The sequence below is a fragment of the Esox lucius genome, chromosome 16 (genome assembly GCF_011004845.1).
Source record: "Esox lucius isolate fEsoLuc1 chromosome 16, fEsoLuc1.pri, whole genome shotgun sequence".
Lineage (NCBI taxonomy): Eukaryota > Metazoa > Chordata > Actinopteri > Esociformes > Esocidae > Esox > Esox lucius.
Genome location: NC_047584.1, coordinates 16,368,246 through 16,379,404, shown reverse-complemented (window position 1 = coordinate 16,379,404; position 11,159 = coordinate 16,368,246). Strand labels below are relative to the sequence as shown.

The 11,159-nt window shown below is 38.4% G+C and overlaps 1 protein-coding gene across 1 annotated transcript; it reads right to left on the bottom strand.

The window, feature by feature from the left end:
- Positions 1–8,009: 8,009 nt before the first annotated feature.
- On the bottom strand, positions 8,010–9,217 carry fam237a (family with sequence similarity 237 member A). Its single transcript, XM_020054698.2, has 2 exons — positions 8,605–9,217; positions 8,010–8,169 (listed from the first exon to the last, which is right to left on the bottom strand). The coding sequence occupies exons 1-2, from the start codon at positions 8,993–8,995 to the stop codon at positions 8,027–8,029; spliced, it is 534 nt and encodes a 177-aa protein (XP_019910257.2). The 5' UTR covers positions 8,996–9,217; the 3' UTR covers positions 8,010–8,026.
- Positions 9,218–11,159: the final 1,942 nt, after the last annotated feature.

The following is an 11,159-nucleotide window of genomic DNA, read 5'->3' as shown; positions in this document are numbered from 1 at the left end:
GACTTATTTTGACTTGGGATACCATCAAAATAAGTACAGTTGAGTCAGTCTGAGTGCTAACTTCCTCTAAGAAACAAAACACAGGAGTGTTTTGCCCCTCCAGGACCAACAATGTGCAGTCCTGTAATATATTTGTCTCCAAGCAAATGCTCTCCTTTTAGACAGCCGGAAATAATATTTACTTTTCAGTCATGACAGGAATGTTGTACCAGTTTGGCTCCGGCCATGCAGCAAAAAAATGGCCACATTCGTAATACAATGCCCATCCTAAGCATCATAAACTCTAAGACTGCCAAGACGGAAGGAGATCAACTTGGGTAGAAAGGTGAGTAACTGGTTTGATTTACTTTATGTACTGCGTACCCTATTCTGTTATAATTTAGTACATCTTATATATTGCATGTTGTTTAATGTAAGTTCTGAGCCCCATATTAGTTGTATTTAGATTAAACCTAACAGCCCACATTCAGAATTTACTATGAAGGTTTTCGGATGTACACATATTTTCAAAACAATATATATATATATATATATATAAATAAAAACGTAATTATTGGGATAATAAATATCTAACTTTCTTTCCTTATAGTTTGTCCTGGTCATTGGGGATTCTCATCTCCGTGCCTTAGTGGATAACATTGTCCCCATGCCAAATCAGGCTGATTCCACTGGTCGAACTACCATGGCTTTTGGCTTCATGTCCACTCCTGGAGCAAGAGTTTCACATCTGATGGCAGATGTTCATGGGGAGGTGTTCCCCAGAGGCCTCGTCCCAGACATAGTATGTCTGATCATTCTTGGTAACATCCTTGAAGCCAGCCCATTCATACGGATGGAAGACGTCCAGGGCCTTCAGGGCCCTACGAGCAGTGGCCGATTTTGAGATGCCAAGTATGGCTACCCTGATCAAGGACACTTTGTTTGAGGAAATACAGGTCATCGCTACAACAAGACCTCATTGTGCTGGGGTTCAAATTGTAAGCTCTCATAATTTAAGGTAATTTCTTTACTTACTAGTAAGTATCTGCCGTTACAGTATTTGGCTTAACATGCAAAGGTTGTGGACATTGTTCTGAAATATGAATTTTATCATCTTTGTGGGAATTTCAAAGCTCAGGAATATGGAAGTAGTTGTGGTCCTTATGTGTGTTTGTTCGCTAAAGCATTCCTATTTGGAGATAACATTAATTAATTAATTCAAAACAACATGAGATGTTCTATTTAATATGAATTATCCGAAAAAAGGTTATTGCATTAATGTTAGAACATATTTAGCAGATGGTGAATGCCATGAAAAAATTATTGCATGTACATTATTACAAGAAGGTTAGGCTGCAATAATGTGATCATGCAGTAATTTGCACTTGCACTATGGCTCTTAGAAAGTCTGTTGTATTTCAGGTGTTGATATCCTGACCCTAATCTTACAAGGACATCCAATACATCTGCTCTGTTACTGTCTGGCAGGAGGTACTGGACCACCGGGGCTCTGAGACAATGTCTGCACCCAAGCAAGAAGATTATAAAGTGTTATTATTTTCTCTACAGTCCACAAACCGTACTGAATACTCATAAACAGTGATGGTACAAATTATTTGATCCCCTGCTGATTTTTGTATGTTTGCCCACTGACAAAGAAATGATCAGCCTAAAATTATAATGGTAGGTTTATCCAGAAAAACGCATGTCAAAAATTTTATAAATTGATTTGCATTTTAATGAGCGAAATAAGTATTCGACACCTCTGCAAAACATGACTTATTACTTGGTGGTAAAACCCTTGGCAATCACAGAGGTCAGACGTCTCTGGTATTTGGCCACCAGCTTTGCACACATCTCAGGAAGGTTTTTGTCCCACTCCTCTTTGCAGATCTTCTCCAAGTCATTAAGGTTTCGAGGTTTACGTTTGGCAACTCGGACCTTCAGCTCCCTCCACAGATTTTCTATGGGATTAAGGTCTAGAGACTGGCTAGGCCACTCCAGGACCTTAATGTGCTTCTTCGTGAGCCACTCCTTTGCATTCCTCCTCCTCCAAACACGGCAAATTGAGTTGATGCAAAAGAGCTTGATTTTGGTCTCATCTGACCACAACACTTTCACCCAGTTCTCCTCTGAATCATTCAGATGTTCATTTGCAAACTTCAGACTGGCCTGTACATGCGCTTTCTTGAGCAAGGGGACCTTGCGAGCACTGCAGGATTTCAGTCCTTCACGGTGTAGTGTGTTACCAATTGTTTTCTTGGTCACTATGGTCCCAGCTGCCTTGAGATCATTGATAAGACCGTGTTGTTCTGGGGTGATTCCCACCGTTCTCATGATCATTGCAACTCCACAGAATGAGAACTTGCATGGAGCCCCAGACAGAGGGAGATTGACGGTTCTTTAGTGTTTCTTCCATTTGCGAATAATGGCACCAACTGTTGTCACCTTCTCACCAAGCTGCTTGGCGATGGTCTTGTAGCCCATTCCAGCCTTGTGTAGGTCTACAGTCTTGTCCCTTACATCCTTGGACAGCTCTTTAATCTTGGCCATGGTGGAGAGTTTTGAATCTGATTGATTGATTGCTTCTGTGGACAGGTGTCAAATATGTTTTCCCTCACTGTACAATACAAACCTTCATAGGTCTCAATTAAAATATGTATCTTTCAATATAAGAAAACTACACATTCTTTTCTCAAATTAAGCTATGGCTGGAATGTAGTTGTAATAAAATATATCCTTCTTATAGAGTTGATGACGTTTAACTTATTCTACTATGTAATAGTTAGAAATTGGGTATGATGTGATTTTGTTGTAAAAATTATGTTGCTAATCTAAAAGGTATAAAACTGTAAACAGTCTTTTGGACTCACCTATATCTCTAAAGGTGGTACAACAGGCTAATGACCAGTTAATATAAGTCATTGGCAACTACATTAGATCATTGGCTGAATTGTTAAGTAATCAAAAAGTGATGATTATCACCTCCATTAACAAAAGGAATAATGGATCTAAATTGGCGGCTATTCAGCAATTTGGAATGTGGCCAATGGTATGAGCAGAGTGAAACACCAGCAACAATTGCAAATACACAGTGCCCCTTGATTTCTTTGCATATAATCACTGTATAGACTCTCCTGAACATTTCCTACAATACATTCACTGCGGCATATTGAATAGTTTTTTCTGTACAGGGCAATATGTATTTCATATCCATTGAGTTACATTGTGGCCAATAGGATGGATGGAGTAAAATGCCAGCAACAATTGCAAATACACAGTGCCCCTTGATTTCTTTGCATATAATCAATCTATAGACTCTCCTCAACATTTCCTACAATACATTCACTGCGGCGTATAGAATAGTTTTTTCAGTATGAGTCAATATGTATTTCATATCCATTGAGTTGCATTGTGGCCAATGGGGTGGGCGGAGTAAAACACCAGCAACAATTGCAAATACACAGTGCCCCTTGATTTCTTTGCATATAATCAATCTATAGACTCTCCTCAACATTTCCTACAATACATTCACTGCGGCGTATAGAATAGTTTTTTCAGTATGAGTCAATATGTATTTCATATCCATTGAGTTGCATTGTGGCCAATGGGGTGGGCGGAGTAAAACACCAGCAACAATTGCAAATACACAGTGCCCCTTGATTTATTTGCATATAATCACTGTATAGACTCTCCTGAACAATTCCTACAACACATTCACTGCAGTGTATAGAATAGTTTTTTCTGAACAGGACAATATGTATTTCATATCCATGGAGTTGCATTGTGGCCAATGGGATGGGTGAAGTAAAATACACAGTGGCCCTTGATTTCTTTGCATATAATTATTCTATCCACTCTCCTGAACATTTCCTACAATCCATTTTAACAATATACACTATGCAAAGTGTCAAAATCGATACATTTAATATTATTAAAACCTCGTTTTACCGCGGACTACTATTTTGAAGGCAAAATCCGAAAACCGGAAGTCTTATTGTTGCTACGGAATCTCTAATGTTGCCAGCATGACGCTACTGTATTCCGAGAACAGAGTCATACGTTCTACGTCACGGCGAGGATTCATTTTTCTTGCCCATACACGTCCTCAGAAGCTGCACCTAGCTCTTTTATTGGATAAGAAAAAATAACGGTTGTACTCAAACATTAAATGAATAATAAAACACCGTCTAGGTAGTTTGTTTTAAAATAAAAAATTATAATTGAAATGACTGAATAAATAAATGGCTGCTTTCAGAGCCTTTTAGGGCCCTAGGCAAGATTTTACTGTGGGGCCACAACCTCAAGATTTTTTTTGTGTTGAGAGAAAACTATTTTAAAGTTAATTCCACACATTTTTCAAGGGTCATAAATAAAATGGTGAAGTTTTAAAGGCTGTTCCTGTTTCCCATAGGATTACACATTTTGGCATGGTTTATCCCATATGATTTCTTAGTGTGACTTATTAGTAAGTTATTTAATAGTAAGAACCAGTGTAAGCATACTTAAGTGTACTGCAGCATAGTATATTATTTTGGTCTATATACTATCTGTAAATTCATTTTTACTTTTAGCTATACCTATTCAAACCTCATAACAACTAGCTGAGTTGCACTCCATGTTGTCTTCCAAAAACGGCCACACATCATGTTGTTATTTTACATTAACCTAATGAAGAGTAGACAGAACAATTTATCACCTGTATAATAATTGGGTGTTAATTGATGAAACATTCAACCTAGTAACATCAGCCTAAGGCCTCATATTATTATTCTTCCACATTTGATTGCTGAGAAAGAGAGACTGATGAACAATAAGGTACAGTACAAGGTTTGGATTTTGGTGTGTGCATCAAGGACAGTGGGAGCATCTTCTTATCACACCACCATCACGCCGCCAATGGTGGAAAATTCAAGAAGGATTCGTCCATATATTAGCATAATGGGAAGGCATAATATCATTGAATAACAAAACTGTATACAAATATGTGTCTGATGCTATGAAGCAGGTTGTTCTACAGACCAACATGGGTTGGTTGCTCTGCAGACCAGCACAGCTTTATTACCTTAATAAAGCCTATTATTGAATTTACAAACTCCTTAGTTGTTTCAATATGCTGGTGGGAAAAAGGGAACCATTTTCCAGAACACAATTGGAGGCAACGCTGATATGGCCCAGTGACACCAAATGGATCTCTCCAAATTAACAAACTATGTTTTGATCACTGCTGAGATTGGACAAGGGACACCTGGTCGATGACTGCTGAGGCGCTGTGGGTCAGGTTGCACAAACATCACGTGGCCACGTTGAGAGGTGAGCATGTTCTTACCGTTAGCATACTAGTTTGTGTGACTTGACCCACCAGGCCGTGCAGGCAGACACCACGTAAGGTCTCACCGAATTTACAAACTATGTTTTCGTAAAAGGATGGAGTTTTGAATTCAGTGTTAGGTGTATGCCCGCTAACACATTGTAAATAACATTTGCAAATAAGTCCGAGAGTTACAAATAAGGAGTCCTGTCGAATACCGCACTAGGTTTGGTCACCTAGCAGGTCTGCTTTTGGCAGGAAGTCATGTCCCATGGATGGGTTTAAGTGTGTTGATCTCTGTGGTGTGTATAAAAGAGGGCTGGACCTACAGAAGTTTGTGACGCCTTATAAGATAACGTCTTCCCTGCAAAGGGCAACAGGAGGAGGTTGGCTCTATGAGGGTTAAAAAGTTGAGAGTGTAAGAAGAACTGAATGGTAACGTCCTTCTGTGGATCAGGAAGGAGGCAGGGACCAGTAGGCTGTGAGTGTGAATGTGTGTGCGAAAGAGAAAGTGTGTATAAAAGAAGACTCCTTGGGAGTGATGTACATAGCGTGTATAGATAAGAGTAAATGAGAAGAAAAACAGAGCCAGTAGGGCTACCAGAGACAGAGAAATGGTTTTATCTTTATATTAGAAGATCAAATATGGTAAATGGATAGATTAAAATTACATCTTTCCAAACAAAAGTGAGGAAGGAAAGGCGAGTGTGTTGTGAAATAGATATGTGGAAAAAAGAAGGAAAATAGCCATAAAATAGTCACAGATGAAGATTTTGGGGCAGATGTGTCACAAGAAAGTCATTCGGTTGTTTGCAGATATTGCATAGGCCAATGGTCTGTTAGCTGAGTTTGACTGAGTCCAGTTAAAGGATAGTATGAGGAGCTCAGCTATTGTCTGCCATCCCAGAAAAGGGAGAAACTTGCTAGGATAAAAAAAAGGGGGAAGCACCTAACATTCTAATTTAGAGCATAGAGAGGTACTGAGGGATTGACACTAAATGACAGGCACGCAAGTTGATCACAGGATGAGGATGTGTTGGAAGAAATAGCGGTAATACCCACAGGTGTGCCATGCTTGCTTATTTGTGTTATTTGTTCCGTATATCTGGGTGATCTGTGATTTAAAGTTCACTATAAAAGAAGAGAAAGAAAGTGTGTGCTACGCTTATGGAACAAGTGTAAAAATTCTCATTATAGGACATTAAGAAAAGATAGATATGAGATTGGAGTTTATAATTGTTGGTTAACGCAAAGCTGTCAATTTAATTAGATGATGCTAAACTCTATAGTCAAGGTTTTAACTTTGTGTTGTGCGAGATTCCATCTTTGTTTTTCACTAAGTAGGTGTCCTGAATCATGCAACACTGACAGGTGGCCCAGATCATTCCAAGGCCAAGGCCAACCAAACCCAGACCTATGAAAGACTAGTTTGGGGTCAAAATTAAAATATTGGACACTGATGGTTCCAGTTGCACCAGAGTCAAGGAGAGCTTGGAGGAATGGAGAGAGGCACACAGAACATTGAGGCTCCTACATCCATGACTGTAACAGCCAGGAGACATTTGACTGGACATGGGGAGAGGGGAGTTGTATTTTAATTATTTATACACTCTTTATATCTATTTTATGTTTGAGTATTAGCAATTTTGTTAAAGTCTGATTATATTGATTATTTTTAATTATTATTGTAGTTCTAGTTAATTTTGGTCTTTAGTTTTTTGCCCATTTTGAGACTTTTGTGAAACAGTGTTGTAAAAACATACCCCTATAGTAAATAAAGTCTGAATAAAGTCCTGAGTTGTTTCAACATGTTGAAGGGAAAAAGGGAACAATTTTCCACAACACACATCACCCATCTATGAGAAAGATAGAAAAGAAAATGCTAAATTTCAGCATATTTTTTGTAATACAACAATGTTCAACAGTGTCAGTGCCAGTATTTTGGCAGGGCTGTTATATTTGGAGTGCACTCCAGAATGAATGGCACCATAGAAAAACCACATCATCAAGCAGTAATGATATTAAAAACAAAGACATTTTCATATTTAGTTCCTTTTTTTTCATTTAGTGATGTTGCCAATAATTCTGGAGGGCAGTCAATGTACTGGATGCATTTAGGGAGAGCACAGCACACATAACCAGTTGAGCGACAGAAACTCATATTTAAAAAATATCCAGATTTAGGTCAAAGTTGTTTGACAATAAAGGTATCTAGCAACCGGTAAATGAGGGATTAGGATCAAATTCTCTTGAACATCTGATTCTTCTTTCTTCCCCATAAGGTATTGTCTAGTAAGAAAATAATTTACATTAAAGTGCATTGGGTAACTTTAGCTCACTTCAGTGGGCACTGTGTCCATTATAGAGCACAACACCAGAATGTAATCCAATGTATAGAAAAAATGCTGTGTTTTTAGGGAGTCATGCTCCCAATAGCCTTTTCTGCTTTCCCTCATGCCTGTACAATAGGATTCATCCCATTTCCAATTGTTCAAAGGTCTTCCTTTAATCCCTGAAACACAGATGTTAATTCTTGCAAAGTATTGTCGGCTGATATATTGACTCTTCCTATGGGCGATGGCAAACTTTCTACCTCATGTTGCAATGTAGCTGTACCACACACAGACTGTACATTCATGAAAACACACAAAGAAGTACTGCAATTTACAGTTTTATTAAACACAATAAAAATAGAAATAAATTATTGGGACCTGGTTGTTCAACCATTATGTATTGTTAAAAAATTGATCTCCTCTTAATACCCCTGGCACAAAGGATGTGTCTTAAAACGCCTGGTCCAAAATGCTGAACCTGGATCTTAAGGCAGCCTTGAGCAGACTCCTTCAGTTTAGAGTAGTTGGTGTCCTGAATAAAAGATTCTGTAAGATAGATAGAAAGATGGAATGATTACTGCTGAATGTTTTATACATCAGCCTAGTATTGTGTACACAGCAGATCCCATTTGCAATTTGATATGACATACAGATGTGAAACAACACACAATAGCTGTCTCACATAGCCCATTAACCCTGCTGCAATCACTGCGATCAGCCTTATTATTAATTGCAAAAGACAAATAGCTATTTCCTCCTTAAAAAGTATCAATCCCCATTCCGTAAACTCAATTCAGTAAAGAAATCACCCAAAAATGTATCTGGGATAGAGGAACCTGTGTTAGTACATTGAAAAGAAAAGGGTTCTACTTGGAACAAAAAGATGCTCCTTGGAACCTCCAAAAAAGGTCTCTCCTACATGAACAGCTCGTTTAACCCTGTTTTTTGTCTTGAGGGAAAACTGTCAGACAAGAGACTTACTGTCAGTGATGAGAGAGCGCGTGGCAGTGATCTGCTCACGGGGCCGTTTCAGCTGGCGCCTCCCTAGTCCATGGGTCCGAGACATGACACAATCCACATAGATGTCCCAAAACACCTGGGCTAGGTCCCAAAATAGAGCACTGTGCTTCCTGTTGTCTGATGACTTGAGGAACACCATCAGGTCCCAGAAGGCAGGCACAGTGTCGGCAATCCTCGGGGAGCGCATCTCCAGAAGGAGTTCCGAGGAGGAGGTCCAGCACTGTGAAGCCCTGTTCAGAGTCAATGGGTCCACCTGTCCTGGCTTCTGGCCATGGAGAGGCAGCACACACACGCAGCCCAGAAGCAGCACAGGTACCAGAAACATGTTGAGGAATACAGCATCCATCTGCATGAAGACAGGCTGGGGTTTTAGTGACACTTGAATGATGCCTGTATTCACAAAACCTGTATTCAATCAAATGTGATGGTATTATCATTGCGTTTTGTTTATGTGGATATTTTGTTTGTTATCACACATTAGCCTGTGGAAGTTCTCCAAATTTAACTCAAATACACTGAAATTATACATATTCAATGTTGTTCTTTTTAATTTATTCCAAATTAATTCCAAACAAAGAGGATACTTTAAATGAATAACATCTTAAGTATTGATGCATTACAGACATGTCTAGTAAGCATGTACTGTAGAAGTGATGAGACAATAAGCTGTTTTACAAAATAATAAAATAGGTTTTCCAAAATGATCCTGAAATGAAATACTTACAAAATAGATTTTTTTTTTTTATTTCTCTCAAATGCAGTCGTAAAGATTGGTGAAACAAACTGATGAAGACAGGGACTTACCTGGTGGAGAGTGATGTAGTTTCTGTAAACCTCGATTATTAGATACATCAGTTTGCTCTCAAATACAATACATTAGTCATTATTGTAAGGGGGATGGCCAAAGAGTTAATCAGCGTTCCAATGGAAGTGATCAAACGTTGTATGACAGTCACATGATTATAGTACTATTGGTTCATTTGCATAACATATAGACACTACATTAATCTGTGCTTTGTTTTGTTGTATTCTTTTGGGATTACAAATTGGCTGTAGAGTTCCCTGATATCATAACTTCCACCAATGCCAATCTGGGCCATGACCTAAAGACATAGAATTTAGCCTTGACTGTGTCAGTTTTCCTGAAGCTTATTTGTCCTATAGAATTCATACATATTTTTTATCACCTATTATAAAAAAAAGCCATCAATCACTAAATTAGTAAATGCATTTGAATGAATAGGTACACAATCCATTTAAAGACAGTTCATCAAGAGCTGAACATTTTATTTAATGAACATTGATTAACCTTAAATGATTTAGAGCTCAGGTCTGTGGTTAACGCATCTATAAACAAAAAAAAAACAACCTTGTGACTAAACTGTTTAGATATATTATACAGAATGCAACTGCATGAGTAAGCAGTAAATCAGTGGTGATGAAAACATTTCTTATATAGGTCAGAATCATAGATTTTTACATTTTAATCCTGAGTGATTTACAGTAGTAAATGCAGCAATCTTTATACTTTTTTGTACTGCATTCCTTTTGCCATGATCAGATTCCTGGTCAGGTCTTAAACAGGTCATGGTTGGGGGGAAAAAGTAACCTAATTCACATTAATCAATTACTGTATTCTGGATCTTTTTTTAAACCCTGAAAAGCACTCCGAGGTACACTGATCAGCCATAACATTATAACCACCTGCCTAATATTATGCATGTACACCGATCAGCCATAACATTATGACCACCTGCCTAATATTATGCATGTACACCGATCAGCCATAACATTATGACCACCTGCCTAATATTATGCATGTACACTGATCAGCCATAACATTATGACCACCTGCCTAATATTATGCATGTACACCGATCAGCGATAACATTATGACCACCTGCCTAATATTATGCATGTACACTGATCAGCCATAACATTATGACCACCTGCCTAATATTATGCATGTACACCGATCAGCCATAACATTATGACCACCTGCCTAATATTATGCATGTACACCGATCAGCCATAACATTATGACCACCTGCCTAATATTATGCATGTACACCGATCAGCGATAACATTATGACCACCTGCCTAATATTATGCATGTACACTGATCAGCCATAACATTATGACCACCTGCTTAATATTATGCATGTACACCGATCAGCCATAACATTATGACCACCTGCCTAATATTATACATGTACACTGATCAGCCATAACATTATGACCACCTGTCTAATATTATACATGTACACTGATCAGCCATAACATTATGACCACCTGTCTAATATTATGCATGTACACTGATCAGCCATAACATTATGACCACCTGCCTAATATTATGCATGTACACCGTTCAGCCATAACATTATGACCACCTGCCTAATATTATGCATGTACACTGATCAGCCATTACATTATAACCACCTGCCTAATATAATGCATGTACACCGATCAGCCATAACATTATGACCACCTGCCTAATATTGTGTAAGTCCCCCTTT